General features: G+C 39.8%; 1 protein-coding gene across 1 annotated transcript in view; it reads left to right on the forward strand.

The window, feature by feature from the left end:
- Positions 1-22,261, forward strand: part of HIBADH (3-hydroxyisobutyrate dehydrogenase) — a 1,358,718-nt gene extending 1,336,457 nt beyond the window's left edge. Inside the window, exon 8 of the mRNA XM_044066811.1 lies at positions 21,205-22,261. Within this exon, the coding sequence (XP_043922746.1) occupies positions 21,205-21,363 (159 nt within the window). The 3' untranslated portion in view covers positions 21,364-22,261. The remainder of the gene's footprint in view (positions 1-21,204) is intronic.
- The last annotated feature ends 708 nt before the right edge of the window (positions 22,262-22,969 follow it).

Below are 22,969 nucleotides of genomic sequence, written 5' to 3' on the forward strand. Positions count from 1 at the left end.
TATTCCAGTAAATGGAAAAGGCTTGTCCTTTGAGCAGAATCTTGGGGACTCTACCCTTAATCTTGGGGACTCTACCCTTTTCCTGCCCCCTTTGGAATCAGTTTTGGATTTTCTTGCTGAGTTGTTTCAGTTAGGTTCTGGATTTTCTACTATTTAAGTGAAGTCGGTGGTCATTTCTAGATTTCACATTGGTGAAGATAATGCGCCTCTGGCTTCCCTCAAGATCTCCAAGGCATTCCTCAAAGGTACATTTGTACTCTATCCCCCAGTAATGGGATCCAGTTCTTCCCTGGGATCTACCCTTTGTTCTGCAGGTCCTTGCAGGCCACCCATTTGAACCTTCAGCTACTTCGAACTTGAAGCTTTTGTCTTAAAAACTTTGTTTTTGGTGCGGTTACTTCTGCAAGAAGGGTTTCAGAGTTGCAAGCTCTTGATTCTTCATCTTCTTATTTGGTGTTCTATAAAGACAGTTTCTCTTCATACAAATCCTCCTTTTCTGCCAAAAGTAGCTTCTGAGAATAGCCTTAATAGTTCTATTCACCTTCCTGTGTTTTTTCCCAATTTGTCCAACAAAGGTGGTTACCCTTTGCATTGTTTGGATGTACATAGAAAATCAAGGTTTTATTTGAACCATACCAAAGCTGTTAGAAAATCCAGTCAGTTTGCCTTCTTTCGAAACTCAGGCTGGGCTCACAAAGTAACTGTATCCAGGTGACTGTCAGATTGTGTTTTGTCTGCATACTCATTGAAAGGCAAGACTCTCACACAAGCATAAGACCTGTTCAACAAGGGCTATGGCTACTTCTACAGCTTTTCTTTCTAGAGTGTCAATGGATATTTGTGCAGCTGCTACTTTGGCTGGGAAACCATACTTTTGTTGCATTATAAGCTAGATATTCAGTCTAGAGCCAGAGCTTCCTTTGGCTTCACTGCGTTGCAGAATATTGTTCCTTATCTCCTCCTGAGGAATTTTTCATGGCTGGTGATTCTATCCTACAAGTTGAAACCAAATGGAGCAGACAATGTTGGATAAAAAAGTTATGTACTTACCATAATGATACACGCGTGTGGTTCAACCTTCCCACCTTCCTGCCCCCCACCTTTTTGTTGACCTGGTGAGTCTTTCCTCCTGAGATGATGGACATTAGAGGTCATTGCTCCCACTTTCTGGAGTCTCTCATTCTCCTTGGTTGTCATAATCCCTTTTTGGGAGGATGCATTTTCAGAATTATATGTTTCTTAGTGATTCCTTTCATGGGGCAACCTTGATCTAGGGAGCTGAAGGAGGAGTGGGGAGTTATGGGTAAGGGGGTGTGGAGCCAATTGGACTTAAATACTTTACTATTGGCCAGTGTCAGATCCAAAGTCCCACAGGTTAAACCAGACAGAGACAGACAACATGGATCTACTGTTATGGTAAGTAAATAACTTTCATTTTCCCCTCCTACTCCACTTGTCCAAGAGAAACCACTGGAAGATACTGCTGCAACCAGACCTGGTCACACAACAAGGTCAGCTTCTTCATCCCAATCTAGCCTCTCTGTCTCACACTGTGAATAATAGGGTTCTGATCCGTAAAAGGCATCTCTTCTCCAAGGAGGTTATTCAGGTCTGAGAGGAAACCACAGCTAAGTGAAAAGGATTTTCTCTTTGGTTCCACAGACACAGCCAGGATCCTCTCATTAGAAGTTCCCACGGTCTTTCAGCATGTATATTATTTAATCTGGTTAGGTCTGCTATCAGTACCTGCTTGCCTCTTGACCCTCCTCTCATGTCCATGACAAAGGTCAAACTTTTCTTGTGGAGAGCCTTGCATCTTAGACCACCACGAAAGCCTATTTCTCCTCCTTGGGTTTTCTACATTGTGCTGAAAAACTCACATTGCCCCCTTTTGAGCCAGTATTATCTGCCACTCTGTAAATCTGCACTTGGCAAACTATCCTTCTCTTGGCTCTTACCTTCTCTCACAGAGTGTCTGAACCTCAGGCAGTCATGGCTGTCTCACCTTTTCTCATTTCCCACAGGGACAGGTGACTCTTAGGTCCAATCCTTTTTTCATGCCAAAGGTAGTGAATGACCTGTCCCTCAGTCAGGCTATTCACCTGCCTTCCTTTTTTCCCCAGTCCTCAGAAAAAGGAGGAAATAATTCTGCACTCCCTAGACATTAACAGCAGCTGAAAATCTACTTGGGCAAAACAGACCATCAGAAAAACTGAACAACATTTTTTTTCCCTCCATGAATTCCAAATTGGCCCAGCCAGTCTCAAAGCAAGCTATTGCATCATGGATATTGAAAACCATCTCTTTCTGCTATACACATTATGGTAAAAGCTTGCCTTCCTGCCCAAAAGCACACACTACTTGGGCAGTGGCCTCTTCTCATGCTTTCCACAAGGGGGTTGATGTCAGATTCAACTTGGAAGCTGCCACATGGTCCTGTGTGCACACCTTCACCAAACACCAAAAGATAGATGCTGTCTCCAGGTCCAGGGCTGCCTTTGCTAGGTCTGTTCTATCTGGGCTCCTGGATAGCTCATTCTTCCATTAGTCAACCACCCTTTCTCCACCTCCTTTAGTTCTGGGAATCACCCATATGTTAAGAATACTGCAACAGTGATTTCAGTCAGAACATATAGTAAAGTTTTGTAAGAACATAACATTAGATGTCCTACTGATCACTGTTGCAGTATTCCTTCCTTCCCTATTTTTCTTCCTTGGCTCCAGCAGTGCTCTTTGTTCCATTGTGTGCTCTCACCTAATTCCTGTTTTGGGGGAACTTTACTTAGCTCTTCCAGTTACTCACCTCCTAGCTGACAAGTCTCCGCTGTCAGTAGTCTTCAGGCCACTGGCTTGGAGAATGTCTGAGGAACTCATCCGTATGTCTGCCTATATACCCATACGAGTTGAGGTCACATGTCAGGTTTACACCCTTGTGAAGTAAAGCTTTGGTACCTGGCCAGACATCAGCGAATGAAAACCCATATGTTAAGAATACTGCAACAGTGATCAGTAGGACATCTACTGTTATGGTAAGTTTTTACACAACTGTACTTTGTTTATGGTGTAGCTTGTAAACAGGACACACAACAACACATTTAGGAGATCTTAACTTTAAAGTAGTAATATAAAGAGTGTGTTGAACTGTAGATTGGAAGGAAAGGGTGATATGATGCAGACTACAAATAGTTTGTTATTGGAATGCAGTAATGATATTAAGTGTAGTAACCCTGTTTTAATTGGAGCTGGTAGTGGTGAAGTGAAAACAGTTCCCTAGCGAATGGAAATAAGTGTGGTCCCAGCAACAAGGAATGTAATTTAGATAGTGAGTGAGCTAAAAGTTTGAGAAAATTAAATTAAAAGTAAAAAGTTCATTGATAAAATTTGTAGCCCTGTTTTGCCATGGAAAATGGGTAGTGGAAATAATTGCAGTCTAAATGGAAATTAACTAGGCACTGGGGAAAACCTTTTGGGTGTTTTTGTAGGATTTGCTCTTATAAACTGTATAAGAAGCCAGACCTCACTGCTGTCAGGTTACTGAAGGCAAGCATTATGTAAGACAAGTACGTTAATGTTTTTTTTTAAATATGCTGAAGGAAGCACACTGCTGCTGTTTGTAAATTGCCCTTGTTATGTGAGATTGTTTGGACAAGTGATAAGAACTGTGGGTATTAACCACACACACACACACACACACACACACACACACACACACACACACACACACCTCATTGGGTCATGTCATTTTCTGATAAATTAAGGTGCCATCGGGGGGAGTGAACCTCCAAGAATGATTATAATTTTGATAGATACACTTTCTGGTTGACTATATGGTAATAAATGAATTGTTTGCTGTTTGAGATGCTCTTGAGTTCCACAATTAAGTTATTATCTTTAATTGCACTGTTAATCCAGAGACCCTGCTTTTATATATGTGTTTTTTCTACTTTTCTAATTTTTGATTTCTTCCAAAGTGTGCTGCCCACATAAATGTTGTCTCCATCTTTGAGTACTGAATCCAGAGGTGCTGCTTTCACGTCAGTGGTTTCTGAAACTAGTTGTTTGTGACATGTCTTTGCTAGGCCAGATGCATGATTTCTGCTCTTGTCTGTAGTTGTATCTTGAGCTCCAACACCAAGAACCCTCTCAGATGGATCCCATGATTATCATACTCTCTCTCTACTAGTTAGTGTTCTCCATCTTTTTCCAGAAGTTTCAACACTCAGGAATGGACTTAGGCCCATGACAGTGCACACAGTAGCATCATGCCTCTTTTGTATAAATGTACTTATCCCCTGCGGCCATCAGTTCTTTACTACCATTTGCTCAATTTGAATCTTGATCTCATAATAATTTCCTGTGTTCACATGCCCCTGGGTAGTGTGTAATTTTGAAAAGGGTAGCAGAAAGCAGCTCTAAGTGGATCTGTGGGGAGGCTCACAATTGATGGCTGGTAGATGGGTAAACTTTCAACTGGGAATTTACTTGGTATACTGTCTGGGGCTTAGGTCACCTTAAGTTTGGGCTCCATTGTCTGTGGTGTTGCAGGGACAGGGATGATCCCCAACTTATAGAAGTCTTAATGCTGCTGTGTTTCTCTGTTTTGGGGAGATTTGAAAACTGTTAAGAGATGCAGCTGTGGTTCATCCCTTGTATGTGCATACCACAGTGTTTGCTCTGCCTTTCCCTCATTTGATCTGTTCAATTTCAGGTTTGACCTAGTTTGATCACAGGAAGCGGCACCTTGACTTATCTTGTCACAAATTGGAGGTACTTGGGTTTTAGTTTTCATCTCCTGGATCCTCCTGTATAGTTCAGCAAAGCTCCATGAAGCTGGTTGAAGAGGTGCCACAGGATGATGAGCCTTTACCAAGTGTGTGACCAAGCCACAATATATTGGGCATTTGTTCAACTCATAGTGGGTACTGGAGTTAGGGATAAGTTCATAGGTTGGGTACTAGGCTATCAGCCCTAGGGCCTATACAAGCCTAGCCATAACAATTCCCTGGCTATTTCTTCCCACAATATTTACTTCCCTGGACCCCTGTCTGACGTGATCCCCGGAGTGAATTTCCTATCGCCCATCCAATCGTCAAGGTTCCTTTTGAAGAGGGCCAAAGAGGTGCTCTGCTTGACATATATGGGCAGTCCATTCCAGAGTATGGGGAGTCTCTGGATCAGGAACCTATCCCTCCAGCATGTTTTGTTCATTGTGATGGCAAGGTTTAGATCCCTGAAGCATGTGGCTCTGAGGGATTGGGATTTCTTTAAGTGAAGCATGTCCAACAGCTCTGGGTTTGACATGGCCTTGTATGTTAAGCAGAGATCGCCTCTGAGTAGATGATATGCAACAGAATACTGGAGTTTTTTTAGACGGTCAGCATAGGGCATCTGCTTTAGGCCTGTGATTCTTTTAGTGAGGTATTTCTGTGGCCTTTCCAGTTGTTGCAGATGTCTTGAGAGGTACATACCAAACGGGGTGTTGTATTCTGTAATGGGTCTAATGAGGGATGAGTACAGTGGGACAATGACCTCCTTTTTTCTGGATGAAAATCCCTTAGTGATGAGGTGTGCCACATAGAAGGATTTCCTGACTGTTGTGGCGATGTGGTTATCGAAGGTGAGACCACTGTCCATTTGTGTCCCTAAGTCTCTTATCACACTTTCGGTGTTTAGTGCACTGCCACCTATGTGGTAATTCACAGGTACATGTTTTTTTCCTAAGGGGATAACTATATATTTCTTGGCATTGAGCTTGAGCCCATGGCTTTGGCACCAAGCATCTGTTTCTGTAATGCCCTTTTGTAGAATATCCACATCGTTTAGGGATTCAGTAATGACTCCTAGTTTGCAGTCATCTGCGAACTTTGTTAGCCAGAGTCCCTTAGTGTTGGCCTGTACTTCAGAGAAGTAGATGCCAAACAAGAGCGGTCCCAGGATTGAAACCTGAGGTACTCCACTTGTCAGTTTTCTGGAGCTGGATTTGGAGTCGGCTACTTTTACAGTGTGGATTCTGTCAGTAATCCAATTGGCAACCCATCGAGTGACCTAGGGATTAATGCCCAGCTTAGTAAGTTTATCTATGATTCCAGAGTGGGGGATGGTGTCAAAGGCCTTAGCAAGGTCCAGATAGGCTATGTGGACCACCTTACCCTTGTCCACAGCTCTGGAGACTGATTTGAAGAAGTCAGTCAGGTTCAGGAGACAGGATCTGCCCTTCATGAACCCAAACTGGGTGGGGTCCAGTGTTTGAAGGTTGCCAATGTCACCTAATACGTTCCATGGCCTTGCAGATCAGGCTTGTCAGACTGATTGGGCAGTATTTCCCAGGATCCAAGGTGGATCCCCCCTTGTGGAGTGGGATAACTGTAGCTGTGTGCCACTCAGTGGGCACGAAGCCTAAGGTAAGGCTATGATTAAACATGATTTAGTTCAGTTCAGGAAGTCCTTCTACGTGGGACACCTCATCATAAAAGGATTCTCATCCAGGAAAAAAAGGTCATTGTTCCCCTCTACTTGACACTCATTAGACCCATTATATAGTACAACGCCCCTTTTGGAATGTACCTCACAAGACACCTGCAGCAGCTGGAAAGGCCACAGAAGTACCTCACAAAGAGGATTACTGGCCTCAAACAAATGCCCTACACTGACCGCCTCAAAAAACTCCAGCTTTACTCCATAGCATATCGCCTACTCTGAGGTGATGTCTGCCTAACATATAAAGCTATGTCAAACCCAGAGCTGTTGGACATGCTACACCTAAAGAAATCCCAATCCCTCCGAGCTACACACTCTAGGGAACTAAACCTTGTCACCACAATAAACAGGACATGCTGGAGGGATAGATTCCTGTCCCAGATACTTCACATACTCTGGAACAGGCTACCCATCTATGTCAAGCAAAGTTCTTCATTAGCACTCTCCAAGAAAAATCTTGATGAGTGGATGGGAAATAGGAAATACACCCTAAGGATCACTTCTGTGTCTCTGCTTGACAGTGGGACAGGAAAATAACTTTCTTGGGTGGCGTAAGCCAGGGAACCTTGTTGGCTAGGCTTATGTAGGCCCTTGGGCCGATAGCCTAGTAGCTACCTATGACACTTAGGTGAGGTGCCAGTTCATTTTGTAGTTCATGTAGTACACAGCCTGGGATGTCGTCTGGTTCCTTGGATGCTATATTCTTAGCTTTGAAGAGTGTGTTTTTTTACCTGTGTGGCCGTTATTACCGGAATGTGGCAATCTTTCGGTATTGAGATGGGCCCTTTTGGGGGTGAGATGGGGGTGAAGTGAGCACTGAATCTATCTGCCAAGATATTGGAAATATCCTTGGGGATGAGTGTTTTTACACTGATGGGCTTTGGCTTAATGCCATTCGTGATCTTGGCACAGACCTTTCCCCCACACATGCAACTCTTGGCATATCCACAATGGCAGGAAGGCATTGTTTGGCCCAGCTCCCCATGTTTATATGAATTAGTGTAGTCTAACTTCCAGCACTGTAAAGTTCAAGTATCTCTCCTCAGCTGGATGCCTAGGGGAGGGCAAGGATGAAGCTTTCAATATCCCTCTAGCTCCTTGTAGGGTCAAGGCCTTCTGTAAGGAGCCTGCATTGTACATTAAGTCTTATTTGTCCTCAGCTCAGACTGGTTCTGGGATGTATCACCCCCAGATTCCCCTGTCTTCTCTGTCATGGATCCAGCCTTTGTTTGTTTTATCATGGAAGCATGGGGCACCTGTAGGTCTGCTGCTAGTCTCAGAAAAGTAGATATCCTCACAAGATAGTCCAAGATTGAGTCCTTTGTGGTCTTGGCAACAAGCATTCTATATTGCCAGAAGCCAGGTTCTTTTCCCCCTCCCTGCAAGGGGACAGAATGGGTAAGAGTGTTTTTCTGTCTAACACACTATGGTTTATGATCCCCCGTTATTCATTTCACCTCTCCAGGTTCCATGCCTTTCTGATGGAGGTAGTTCTGGTTGGTTTTGTGGCACTTTGATAGTTGCAGGTGCAGCTCCAGTTGAGATGCTGTCTACTGTGGATGCATTGACAGGGTCATAGGGCATGGTCATATGTCTCTGACAAATGTCATGCCTAACATTGTACCTCTAGGACGTTATGTGGGCATCCTTTTATTTGAGGTTTCCTTTGACAGGAGTGTGCAGTTTGGAAGGAAATTCAGTTCCTTCTGGGCAGTTTCCTTGGTAGTAGGCAGCACCTTTCTTTCCTTATTGGTGCCTGTTTCATCTCTAGCTTGGGCCTTGCTCCTCTAGAACAGTGTTTCTCAACTGTCGGGCTATGGCATCAATTATACCAAGTCGCAAGCGGTTGAGAAACACTGGAGTTTGAGAGTGAAAACGCACGAGACTGTGTATTTTGTGTGTGTGTGTTTCGTGTGTGTGTTTCGTGTGTGTGTTTTGTGTGTGTGTGTGTGTGTGTGTGTGTGTGTGTGTGTGTGTGTGTGTGTGTGTGATCAGAAGAGAGTGAGAGCAATGTGTGAGTGAATGCGTGTATGAATGCGAAAGTGGGTGTGTGAGTGAATGTGTGTATGAATGAGAAAGTGGGTGTGTGAGAGATCAGAAGAGAATGAATGCGATGTGTGCGTGAATGCATGTATGAATGAAAAAGTGGGTGCATGAGAGAGATCGGAAGAGTGAGAGCAATGTGTGAGTTTTAATGTGTGTATGAATGAGAAAGTGGGTCTGTGAGTGAGTGCATGTATGAATGAGAAAGTGAGTGTGTGAGAGTGAGAATGCAGTGGCGTGGCTACAGGAGTGACTGTTTACATAAGTAAAAAAAAAAAAAATTATTTTACCTTTGGTACTGTCTCTTCTTAACGGGACCATTCTTCATTCTTTCCGGTCTGGTCACATCACGTCAAGCACACATAGACATCCTGCCCATCTGCGCAATTTGAAATTTTTGCTGCTGCTGTCAAATTAAATAAGTTGCTGCCATTGAGTGTTCTGTTCCAGTGTGGGGTATGTTGATTTTGATTTTCTTATTGCTGCTGCCAAGTGTATTTTCTTATTGCTGTGTGTCTGTGTGTTTGTGTGTGTAAAATGCCCTGTTTAGGTACATGTTGTAGTTAGGGTTACTCAGGCTCAAACCCTGTACCTTGGGTACAAGAAGCAAGAACCTGAATTCTCTAGCCATACCACCACTTGTGATTCTAGGAGTTTAGTCCACAACTCTCAACTGTCAAAATTTTCACAGAATGTCTGGAATGTCTGGCTCATACTTTTGGTTTGTTCCTCTTAAAATTTGTGGTTTTCTGGCAAATCCGTGGGAACTGATTTCACTTAATGATAACCATTTAAGTTTGTCTTCAGTCTTTCAGTAAACACATGGTAACACAACATTTTATTCTAGCAGCTTTCTAAGATTATACAAGCAATGTTTAAAATGTGTCCGTGGTTTTGGGCCTTTGTCCTCCCCAATACATTTTGGCTTTTTCCAGATTTCTTGTGCTGCAAAGTTGAGAGATATAGTTGTGTGTCAAGTGGACTTTATAAGGAGCTGAGTGCTTCAGGGGAACAGAAGTTTTGTGCTGCTTATGCCAAGTCTGTTTGCATTGTTAGTAGCACAACAGGTAGTATACTTGCTTTTGATGCAGAAGGCTGTGGGTTCTACTCCCACAGTATGTAGATGGATTGCTGATACTGTACTGTGTTGTTCTTTAAAGGGAGTGAATGCTGTCTTTGGTGGAGATACCTACTAAGTATGAACGTGTTATCAATTTGCCATCCATTCCCTATTGCATTACTAGCTTGTCATCTTTTTAATGTAACATAGGCAATTTATTCTTCAAGGGCAACAGGCACTTTATTTGTAGATGAAACAATGAAATATAAAGTTGTTTGCTAGCAGCAACCTCTTTGTTAGTTGCAGATCTCTTTAATGTGAAATTAACTGTTATAAGTGCTGCATTTTTTCATTCAAAATGTTAGTTGCTGTTGGAACTAGTGTTTAAAATTGAGAGATTCATGCATTTATCTTTATTAAATTAGATAATGTGCCTATATAAATATTTGGCTTATGTACGTGATAGTGTTTTGCTGACAATTTGACATCCTCCTGCTTTGGAAAGGTATTTGAGTAAATTTGTTGGAACCGGGCCCTCATTTTGTAAAAAAATAATTTACAGGGCTGCAGACTCTCGAAGGTTGAGAACCACTGCTCTGGATAGAAGAGGCCTTGCAGTTCCTCTGAGTGCAGGACCAAGTGCACTCAGTTGTCCCTGCCCCTAGGCAGTGCTAATTGTCTTTAGCATTCTGACCAGTTTACCCTCTGTAGCTGGGATCCCAGTGACATAGGAGTATGGTGAATCTCCTCGTTTACCTTCCAGAGGCACTACCCTTTGTATTTAAGCAGTGGGGTGAGCACCATGTCTTGGTTGACCTCCATTTTTCATGTTTCTGTTATTTCAACTTCTTCATGACATCTTATTGGTGAGCTGTGAAGTAGATCCGGACTCCATCACCCAAAGGGACAGAGGAGGCTGTTACTCTTCTGGGAGAGGGTGGGCTGCGCACTCTCCATTCAATCAACCCAGGAGTGCATAGTTCTGGTTTTTAAGACTCTAGGGTCTCCCATTTCTTTATGGAGGAGTTCCCAGCAACACGGGCTCTCCTCCCTAGTAAGAGCATGCCAGGGCAGTGTTCACTCCTGGGTCTGCCCTTCAGCTTCAGAGCCGTGACAGTTGGCAGCCATTGACAGTAGGTTGCTGGGAGGAAATCCATTTGAGTCCCCTCCTTATGACACTGACTTTGCGTTGCCCTGACTGGGATTCCTAGCATGAAAATATATCTTCTGGAATTCCCCCAAGTCCCAAGTAGACATTCTCAGAGAAAGCTTTCTCTAGTTGAGGGGTCTTTCAGGCTGTTTCCATTCTAAGCAAGTAGCTTATGCTTGTGGTGCTGACTGACCCCTTCCCTGTGGAAATTTTTATTCAGATGTAGGAATGATATGGGCTCCCAAGAGCTCAAGCTACATTGGCTGCCCCATGTGCTTTGGACATTTTTGTTGCTGGGGAGTGGGGACTTAATGTACAGACTTCTAGTTGCTTGGTGCGATATTTGACCTTAAGTTCAGCAAGATTATGCTATACCTAAAGCAAGCCTTTCATTCACTGTTCCTCCATCTCCTTCAGAGGCTGGTGACAGATGTAGATCAAGGGGCCTTCCCTTTAGTTATGCAAGACCTTCTCTTTTCCTTGATTCTCTGCAGAGAAGCTGGGTGCAGCTTGCCACAAGAACTGATTGAATGGTTCAGCATAACTGTAGACATGAGTGCTTGCAATGGTTTTGGTTGTTTGTCTTCATGCCTCACACACCTCTGTAATGAATGACTCAGCAGGGCTGGACATCATTGACCTCATCCTTAAGGGAGGCATTCAACCTATGGTCAACAAAAAACAGAAGCCAGCAACTGTGAGCTGTATAAGTAAAATAATAGGCGACAGATCTAATAAATCTGGTTGGCACAGCAAACTAAATATAAAAGAAAAGAAATGGATTGTGAAATTAGGTGGACTTTTCCAGCCTGGTCTTAATGAATATTTATGATTTTGTATACCGATGAATATTCATGAGCTCACCAATGAAACTTTGTGACTAATTATGTCAATGTATATAAAAGAACCTCAAGATGTTTTGGGTATTTACACTGATGAAGGCTAGGTTAACACCATAGCCGAAACCGGTCTGTTATCTTTGTGGTTTCTTATTTTTTAACTAATTAAATTAGTTCATACAGCTCACAGTTGCTGGCTTCTGCTTTTTGTTGACCATGTGTTTTTGAGCCGTGCAATCACTTCTGTGCAGGGGAATTCCTTTTGAGTGCACATTTCTGCTTCCTGCTGGTAGTCTGTGGTTTGCTGTGTGGGTAGAATTTTTACCAGATTCTCCATTACTTTCGAGCTCTTATTTTGGCTGGATATAATCATTTGCTTTATACATCCGATCCGAGGACTTTCTTTCGACAATTAATGACTGTGGTCTACAAATTTAAATTACTTTGAGCATAGTTTCTCTAGTTGCTTCATTGTTACTTTGCTGGGCCTTCTCAATCTAGGATTTCACCAACTATAGTCGCTTTGTACCACGTCCAAAATGTACATGATTTCCTTCATCTGGACGATATCGGAGGTGTATCAAGGTTTATTGGTGTGTTTAACATTGGCAGCTTGTTGGCAGCTTGTTCCTGGTCGCAAAACCTTACATATTTCCATATAGCACAGACACACAACTTCCGTAAAAACGGCTGTGAGTATGTCTAAGTGGATTTTTATGTCCTAATATGTTTTGGACAACAAATGGTTACAAATCTTTTGGATAATATTAGGAACTTGGGGCAAAACTAATTTTACTATAGGCCATTTGTTGAGTTTTCTCCATTATAATGGGCCATTTTTTCACATTACACTAATATGGAAATACTGTTAAATTGCTAGTCTATAGTATATATTTCATCTGGACACTATCAGAGGTGTATCAGGGTGCATCAGTGTGTTGGTGTTTGGTTATAAAACCTTATTAATCTCTGCATAGTGTGAACATAGGACTTTTGAAAAACGGCTGCGAGCATGCCAAAGTGGATTTTTACATCCAAATAACATTTATGGACAACGAATGGTTACAAAGCTTTTGGATAACATCAGGAACTCTGTGCAGAACTAATTTTAATATTGGCCACTTGTTACATTATCATGGGCTGTTTTTCATGACATTTGAACAACATTTTTTGAACTTTATAAGCAAATAATACCATTTTTTCACTGCAAAGATATTATTTGGTATTTTGTTTGGACTGTTAAACACATGTATTTTTTATTGCTGTTGGGTATTGTGTTGCAATCTGATTCACCAATACAGAAAGCTGTGTCATCTGTTGCAGGTTGAAGGGTTATCACCTTGTGATTCAACAAATACATAAGGCCGAGGGCTGTCTTAAAAACTATAATAAACAAAAAATGATTGTGTGCTCAACTAATATAATGGCAATATATCTATATGATTGGATAGAATAAGTCTATTCATACTAAGGCCGCTATTATACCAAGCATTACATTTCTTTGTCCTACGAACCAGGATTTATCAGACCTGTAAGACGGGCTGGCAAACTTTGACTATTTTTTACAAATCCTTTATATGTATTTTTTTGGACCAATTTTGTTAAAGATATCAGGCTAATACAACTTTGGGACTCGTATATAGATTCATGCTGACAATTAATATTGCATTGTTCATATAATAATTGAATGCCTGACATGGTCTAAATCAATGTTGTTCTTACTACAAAAATTTTTAGGTTTCATTAATATATTTTGTAGTGTGGATCTGTAACACAATAAGGCTACATTTAGATACTTCCCCAATTGACAACTTAGATGGCCAGTATATCTAAGTCACTCTTATTGATACAGCTTTGGGAATTTAAATATTGCAGATGCTAATAATAATATTGTGAATTATTTTGGACTTGTCTGACATATTGAGACCACTTACAAGTATATTACATTATATAGGGAGGTCACACTAAATAAGATAATATAACACAGTATTATTTTGCACGAAATATATTAGTCCTATCTTTACATCAGTTTAATTTACAGTGGTTGAGGGAGCGATACATGTACATGTGATATATATTTCAGCAAATTTCCCCATGTCAGTTTATTTTGTCCAATCTATAGGACTCCGATTTAAATAGACAATGGGCCTTTCTGATGGACTCATTAGTAGATTACAGACAACTATATCTTATTGATTTACACATGTTTATTTAGCCAAATTCGGATTGTAATTTCTACAAATAATTTGGTACCTACCAAGGGTCATTGTGATATAACTATACTGCAGTTACCATTATTGTCCTAACATTTGCTATTCATTTATAAGTGGATCTGGACGTGGCAAGGTTTTTGTCCACTATCAGAGGTCAAATTTACAAACATTTTAATGATACATTCAATGCAAGCCGACAAGATCTATGTATGAGTATTCTTGTCAGGGCTGTTTTTAACAACTTAGACTTCATATTGTGACCCGCGGTAGTGGTGCTGCGGTAGCGTTGTCACCTCACAGTAAGACGTTGTCTCGTTCGATTCTCAGCTAGAGTGTCTTCTGTGTGGAGGCATGCGTGAATGAGCGTGCCTTCATTGAAGGTTGTGCATCAGGGCTGGTAACTCGGCACGTAAAAATCCACTAGCAAACATTAGCGGACCGGAGTTCCGCTGTGGCGACCCCTAACCGGGATAAGCCGAAAGACACAACAAAAAGACTTCATATTGTTCAAAACTTTTCGTTTGGATTCAGTAATTGATTAGTTCTACTGGCCATTATTGCCCTGTTTCCACATACAATCTTTTCAATCTCTAGGACGTGGTACTGCATTCATTTTCTCTATATTTGAAGTTTTTCTATAATTGAAATTGGTCTTTGGCTAATATACAAGTGTGAATCATCTTCTGACTTTGATCAAACATTCAATTTGATTAAGTTTTATCTTTGACTTTGTTTCTGACCTACATTTGAGTCTGTGTGGCTCCTTTATACCCTTATATCCAATATCCCCTTTTTTATTTTCATAATGGATCTAAATCGGATCTTGGTTGGGCTCCCTTCTGATAAGGAAGACTTGGGCATTTCTGGGATAGAAGAATGACCCAATGACAATAGTTTTAATACCATAGATAATCCAAAACCCACTGTGAAAAGTTGTTTCAACAACTGAATAGAAATATGAGAACATTAAGGTCCAATGTATGGCATCTTAAATTATTCAAAGCGTACATGGCTAAAGGGATAACTCCCAGAGGGCTTAGAGTTAAAATTCAGCCATTAATAACTGAATTAGATGAACAACTAACCAGTGAATGGTCAACAATACAACAAAACTGCTCCATGAAATTTGTGGAAACATTATCCAGATATTATGAGCGTATTATTAACAGGGAAATCCTTAATGTTAGCAAATTATGTGATGACGGTAATCAATACAAGGACCAACTGTTTTTTTCCACCCAATTGTCTAAACTCAGCTCAGACTTACTTACCTTTGAACAACAACTCAAGGATAGGAAACTCAAAAAATTTCAAAGGGACCAAATAGATTATGACAAAGGTCATCCCTTTCAACATACTAGACATGTTAGGTTTGAAGGTGGTTATCATAAAACTAATACCACCCCCAAATGCAAACGTCCCAAGTCCATTCTTAGAAAACGCAATACATATACTGATTCATCGGGGGGGGGGGGTTGATTCCTCTTCTGGTATGGATTTGGACACACAGCAAACCTCAGATTCCCCCATCCCCAAACGTAATAACAGTGTGGCCCCTTTAGGCCTTACAAGAGGGGAGGCAGGAAACATCGAAAAAATAAGACGTTTGGAGGGCTTAACTCATTACATCTGAGTGACGCCTCCAGCTGCATCTGCAGTTACCCCCCTACTGCTCCTCTAGGCGTCAAATATTACATGTTCATACTTGCATTAATAATTCCAAAACCATGATTCATACAAGGTATCAGAATATTTTATCTTGAAGCATACGTGATGACATACACAATTGTATTGATATTTGACCTCTGTCAATGAGTATTTGTTAGAATTGTAAGGTGATAACTTCATTTTTAAAGGCACAGGCCACATCCACTAGGAGTTAAAGGTACGCACTCAAAAGAGTTGTACTGGAGGGAATGAGAACTATTGACAAACAAATAAACAAGTGTGCTAAACAAATGTACTAAATATTTCTGATGCAACATTATCTGACTCACAAACCGCTTTGCTAAATAAAGGTCTTTCTTTTATACCAGATTTTTTTGTTCCTGAAGATATATTTGCACAAGATGTGACAGCATTTTGCAGATTGCTTAACTTAAAACTGTATTTTCATGACAAAAAATATGATGATGATACTGTTGATAATTTCAAATACCACAAATCCACCTTTGTCCCACCTATGCATCCTTTGTGAGTCTTTTCCAAAATATTGTTCTCAAAGATCTATACTTTACTTCGGGTATGACTCACCCCAAATCTAACAATCTCTCAAAGACAGATATGTTAACCATACAGGAACTTACCAATAACAAAAATTTGGTTATCATCTCTGCAGACAAAAGTTGGTGCTGTGGTAGTCATGAATTGGACCTAATATGATGCTGAGGCTCAGAGACAGCTGGAAGATGCCAGATATTATATCAAAATGCCTCGTGATCCAACATCTATGTTTAAACATCAAATAGATATGTTTTTGGATTCAGCAGTAGAAAATGGCATCATTACACAAAACATTAGAAGAACAAATCATTTATGATGTTACACACAACACTTATTTAATGGAAATTGATATTTGGAGTAGATATCTGGATGACTGCTAGATGGTGTGGAGGTCTGATGTGGAATACTTGATGGAATTTGTTGAGTATCTCAATGACAGTAAATGGAGTTTACAATTTACCATCAGCTATGACCAACACAAGATCACATATTTGGATGTGCTGGTAACAAGGAATAAGGATAACACCCTCCGTACAGAAGTATTCAGAAAATATCCAGAATATAACACCTTACTCCACGCATCCAGCACATATCACTAAAAACATCCCCAAGTCTCAATTTATTAGGATGAGACATATTTGTTCAGAAGAAAATACCTTTCAGGTTTTTTGCAAAGATTTGTCGAATAGGTTTCAAGAAAGGGGCTACAGTATGGGTTATGTACATACAGCAAGCAATTATGCTGCAAATTTGGACAGGGAAGACCTTCTTAAGTATAAACATAAATCACAGAACACAAACAACAATCTACGATTCATTACTACATACGGCAGAAATACAAATAGAGTCATTGATGCCATTAGACAACATTGGAACATCCTCCTAGCTGACAATGTTTTGTCACATTTATCCGAGACCTGCATGCTTTCATTTAGAAGGGGGAAAAATCTTGGATCTCATTTCAGTCACTACAAGCATTACCATGATGCTACTAACCAGAATACGACCCAAACCTTAATTTCTGGAGATAAACTTGTGGGCTGCATGCCATGTGGTCATTGTAGCCATTGTAAACATGTGCTAAAAACTAAACAATTCTCCAGCAGCAACTGCAGTACTATATATGACATCAGGTTTTTTGCAAATTGCAGCAGGGATTGGATTATATATATGGCCTCTTGCAGTTGTCATGCATTTTACATAGGACAAACATCCAGACCTCTCAAGTTACGTATTTGTTAAATGTAAAAGAATGAGTAACGCCCTGTATAAACACACTCTTAAACATACCATGGCAAGATTTCATTTTACTATCATTGATAAAATAATAGGCGACAGATCTAATAAATCTGGTTGGCACAGCAAACTAAATATAAAAGAAAAGAAATGGATTGTAAAATTAGGTGGACTTTTCCAGCCTGGTCTTAATGAATATTTATGATTTTGTATACCAATGAATATTCATGAGCTCACCAATAAAATGTTGTGACTAATTATGTCAATGTATATAAAAGAACCTCAAGATGTTTTGGGTATTTACACTGATGAAGGCTAGGTTAACACCATAGCCGAAACCGGTCTGTTATCTTTGTGGTTTTTTATTTTTTAACTAATTAAATTAGTTCATACAGCTCACAGTTGCTGGCTTCTGCTTTTTGTTGACCATGTGTTTTTGAGCCGTGCAATCACTTCCGTGCAGGGGAATTCCTTTTAAGTAGGCATTCAACCTACCCAAAAAGTTATAACTAAAGTCGCTGCTTGTGATTCTTTGTTTCTTAAACAGACTGAAGGTATGAGGCTTATCCTGGGTTTCAGCATTCTGTCTATTTCATCATCATTTGCAGGATATATCACTTGCTGTTGTAGCATTCACTGACTACCTTTTCTCTAAGTGATCTTGGATTGGGTGTGATCTTTTAAAATGCAGAATGGTTGCTTGAACAAGTGTAGAATATCTCAGCGAAGTTCTCAGATTAAATTTGTTTATTTATTTTATTTTACATTTGAATTCCGGGAACGTCCAACTGGACACAAGTTCTTTTCCAGCGGAGGCCTGTGGAGAAAAGCTCCATGATTATGAACAGTAGTAGTTACAATAGGTAGACATTCATAACAAGAATTACTGATGAATCAAAAATTGTTATAATAATGACAATGTTGATAAGCATATATAGAAGCAAGTATATACAGTTTTGTCATTTACAGAAAACATACATAGAATCAAAGTATATACAGTTTTCCCATTTTTAAAAACATCAACAAACAGAAGGCTTAACAAGAATAAAAATGTTGTTGATGGTAAAATATAATAGACAGATAGAGAGGGGCGTCATTGATGTTTCAGTGCCCAACTGGCTTTTCATCTAGACCCTGAAGTGTCTGTCTCTCATATTAGTCTGCTTGAGAAAACAAAGCCTTCAGATGTGTCATAACCTGGAATGTTGGCTTTTTGTAGAACCTGCAATGGTAGCGCTGTAATAAAATTTGTAGTAGAGTTGTGGAAGTTGACAAACTTGACCTTCAGACTTTTTAGACTTTGTATCTTGTTGAGCTTATGAGTATCTCTTATTTCTTTATAAGTGCTGAAGATCACTAGAGTAGGGTTATCCAGAGAATTAGAGGTTTCCCTTAGATCAACCCCTGTGGTAGCACCAAACTAAGCTATACAGGATAGTCTCTGTGGTGATTTATGCTGCTTCCACCAAAGCTGCATATGTGCTGCTTGCAGGAATGTCAGTTCATATTGAACCCAAAATGTGCATCCTGTTCCTCATTCCATACTCCCACTAGAATCTTGCAAACATACTAGAGTGATAGTGTTGCATTCCTAACCTTTTCAAAGTCTAGAAGCAAACCTTAACATTACAATGGAATATTTCCCCTGGAGAGGATGGCAAGAGCATATGCTGTTCATTGGAAAACTGTATCAACATGTCGAAATGCAGGTAGGTACATAGGAGCAGTACAAAACAACCAATCACAGGGACCATAAGCTTCCTAGCCATATTCACCGTTAAGCAGATGCATTTAAAAGTTAGCCTCTGAGTTCTTAAATAATGCTCATCTCCCAAATCAAGCAAGACCATCCATAACCCTGGTGTAAATTTGTGTCATCTTAGACAGTAATCAAGACTTGTCTTAAAGGCAGACAAAAGTAGTACTTTGCTAGACTTGTAATAATTTATTCCATACAACAGGAACGTGTTCATTTAGGAACCTGTCCTATCAGCAGGTTTTGTTTATTTGTTGGTGTAAATATAGGTCCCCAATTTGGGTGTTTGTAGGAGCTGTGGTTTTGTGAAGAAGTAAGAGATCTAATAGGACTGTGTCAGTCTTGGCTTGAAAAGAGAGATGCAGGTCACCTTGGTATCGAATATAAGGAGAGTTGTGCTGATATATTGGGGTAGTTGAAATATTTAAGGTGCTTCTTTCTTTATTTTTTTGGTGATAAAAATTTAGGGTTACCACCTGTCCTACTTTGCGAGGGACAGTCCCTCTTTGGGCACTTATGTCCTATGAAAAAATGACAAATGTCCTGAGATTTTTGGACAAAAATATTTCCTACATTTTTTAATAGTTTCATAAAGCAGTTGTTTTTTATCTGAAACACCTAAATGTTATATGAAATAGCATAAGTAACTCAAACGCTACAAGAATAAGCTTTTATTTTGGCAAAAAAGTGAAGTTACATCCTTTGTACTGGTCATGGGCATGTTTTGTCCTGGAAAATCTGACATTTCTACACAAAATGTCCCACTTTGGGCATTTGAAAAGGTGGCAACCCTATAAAAATTGTTCTGGCTTTTCCATTTGAATAGTATGCCTGGGTTTGGACATAACCAAAAGGGATTATTGTAATTGATGATGGATGAGTAAGGGAAGAGTGCGGTTGTAAGATAACCTTTTTGGATCTTGAATATATTCCCTTCGAAAAACTGCACCACATAGAAGGATTTCCTGACTATGGTGGAAGCACAATGATTTAATGAGAGAGAGCGAGAGTTGTCTACATAAGTACCAAGGTCAGTCTCTGAAGATGAGTACCACTTGAAACATATGAGGTGGGAGTAGCTTTTTGGCCAGACACTGCCATGGTGCTCTTTGTATTTTGCTTGAGACCGTTCTTAGTAAACCAGGTATATACATATTTCAGCCCTTACTGGAGCAGTTTAGTGTCAGTGGATGATGGAATAAACAGTGCCCAGCTTGCAGTCATTAGCAAACCTGGTCAACCACTCTTCAGGCATATTAGCTTTGATGTCTGCAAAATAAAAGCCAAAAGGAGGTTTTGGTCATTGGATTGTAATGAACAACTGGGAACATAGTTGTGTAGAATGTTATTTATTGCTGGACAAGCAGATGGATTCTGGATAATTTTGTAGGTTGTAAGAAGCTGTTTAGGCAGTTCTAACCAATTTAGGCATTTTAGTGTAACACAGTGGTGGGTTCTGAAAGGGGCATTTGCTTCAAATTTGGCAACTTTGTTATAGCATTGTTCAAGTTTTGATTTTTTGATGCCTGAAGGTTACTAAGGATGGGAACACCATAAGGAAGTGCGGGGAGGAGATCGATATTGGAAAGTGTAGTTTTAGTTGTGTCTGTGAGAGTGTTTGGCTGTATAAAACATCCCTAGTTTTTGATATGTATGGATATGTATTCTTCATAACATCATAAGTATGGTAAATATGTATATTGTTTATATTTCACTAAGATTTATTTTATTTTATTTGTTGATTATATTTGTTGACCAGATAAGAGTATTGATTCTGCTGGACCATTTTCAGACTCTAACCAGGGATACATGAAATTACCAATCAGATCAAACTAGCACACAACAGTCACAATGTAATTATATTGTTGGACAATATATGTCTTTAAGCAGTTACACAGCTGGTAGTGCTAGTATATCTGTAACACACCTGTAAAGTTATGCTTGTAAATATAAGTATCTTATCTACTCACTTGTAACAGCTGTTATTATATTATCATCTGTGCTTCGTTGACCTTGTCGCAACTGAAAAGGGTCCTTGGTCTAGCCTACCTACCTGATTTTGAAAAAAAAATCCAGCTTGTGGTTTGCACTGATAAGTAAATTTGTTGTTTTGAATAATGAATAACAGATTGCCACAATGTAGATGATTGGTTCCAGTTTCTAAATGCAAAGCATTTTTATGACATGTTCCCCTTCTTTTCTTTCAGGATTTAGGCTTGGCTCAGAACTCTGCCACCAATACGAAGACACCAGTACCCTTGGGATCAGTGGCCCACCAGATCTACAGGATGATGTGCTTAAGGGGTTATTCTAGCAAAGACTTCTCATCTGTGTTTCAGTTCCTAAGGGAAGAAGAGAATGTGTGAATAGGAGTTTTGCGAGCTGTTTCTATATGAATCTGGGCAAAAACTGTGTTGGAAGCAGTGTTTATGTACACTAGTTTAATGGTAAATAGACAGGTTAATAGAAGGGTGTAAAGCAAGATCTCTACAAGGGCTATAGTTGCAATAGTTCTGTTAACCAGACTTTTGTGTTCCTTCTGTAAGCTCAAGTCAAAGTAAAATATTTAATATCCTTGTGAAGATTAAACTCTTGTTTTTCTCATCCAAGACAATAGTACAACAAAACTGGATGGAACATAAATCACAGCCCTATTGTTTGCTAAGCACCTGGCTACTTTTAGCAATATCACTATAGCAACTTATGGTTCAGTAATAGAATTCCCCAGGAGGCTTGCCACATGCTTTTATAAATTCTGCAGATACAGTGCTTTGTTATCCAACAGAAAGTCATGCACTAATGGAGGATTATTACTCTGTAAAGCTAGTTAACAGGCAAATAAGATTTTGACAATGAGCTGAAAATCCGAATATATTTTTTAACTGTTTAGTAGTAAGGGTGTATTGTACAATATAAACATAACTCGTGTTTTTGTGTTCTGTGTGCGTGAGTCGATCTTTCTTGGGATCTTGTAGCATTGTGCTTCAGAGGTTGATAGAATAACCTTGTTATTAAATGGATGGCTACTACATCCATCTTTTCTAGAGAATTGATAGTACTATCCAAAAAATCCATTTTGATGTGAGAAAGGGATGTGTTTCTGTGAAAATTAATCCGTTATTCAGCGTTTCCATTATGTCAATGATCATACCTCTTTACCTTTCCAGAAGTTGATACTTTGGCTTATATAACAGAACAACAACTGCTGTCAAGCTATGCTGCCCCTTTGTACATGTAAATTAAAGCCCTTTCTCCGTAAGTTTATCATACGGTGTCTGTTTTCTTTCTTACATTTTAACCAAGAAGTGAGTCATCAGTGTAATCAGACAAAACTAAGGGTGCTTCTCAAGTGTCTCATATTGCATTACTTGTGTTACTTAAAAAGGATGTATCACTTAATTTTAGGAAAAGTTTACCCAGAACAATATATGTAATCTGTAAACGTCATGCCTTGATAGCCTGTGTGCTATACTAATGTATCAGAATCACTCTTAGTATATCTTATTTTAATTTGCTGTACCCCCAAATTGCTGAGATTGGGACTGCCATACTCATTTGATTATGCTTTTCATTTTTTTCTCAGTGTGTCCCCTTAATATGATGGATGCTGAATGTAATAAATAAAGTGCTGTTTCCTGCATTTAGTTGCAGTGAACGTGTGATACTGGATTCTCAGACCATTAGAAGCAGAGTGGTGTTTTTTTTTTTTTGTTTTTGTTTTTAAATCCATTGCTTTGATTTGTGGTAACTTAAAAGCTGCAAAAAGCCTTCCATAGTACATTTACATTTTTCAGTACAAAGCAGGTAAGTTGCAGAGTTTTGTGTAGCATTTGAAGCTGTAATCTGGTTTTCTTTCTAGGTCTTCCCCTCACATTTGTTTAGTTGTCAAAGTTTCCAAACAAATCTAGCAGTTCTGCTCATTTATCTTTGACAGTTGTCACTTCAAATTGCTAACAAGGCACATGAAAAGCG

Source organism: Protopterus annectens, chromosome 3.part1, assembly GCF_019279795.1.
Source record: "Protopterus annectens isolate FY-2018-M chromosome 3.part1, PAN1.0, whole genome shotgun sequence".
Classification (NCBI taxonomy): domain Eukaryota; kingdom Metazoa; phylum Chordata; order Ceratodontiformes; family Protopteridae; genus Protopterus; species Protopterus annectens.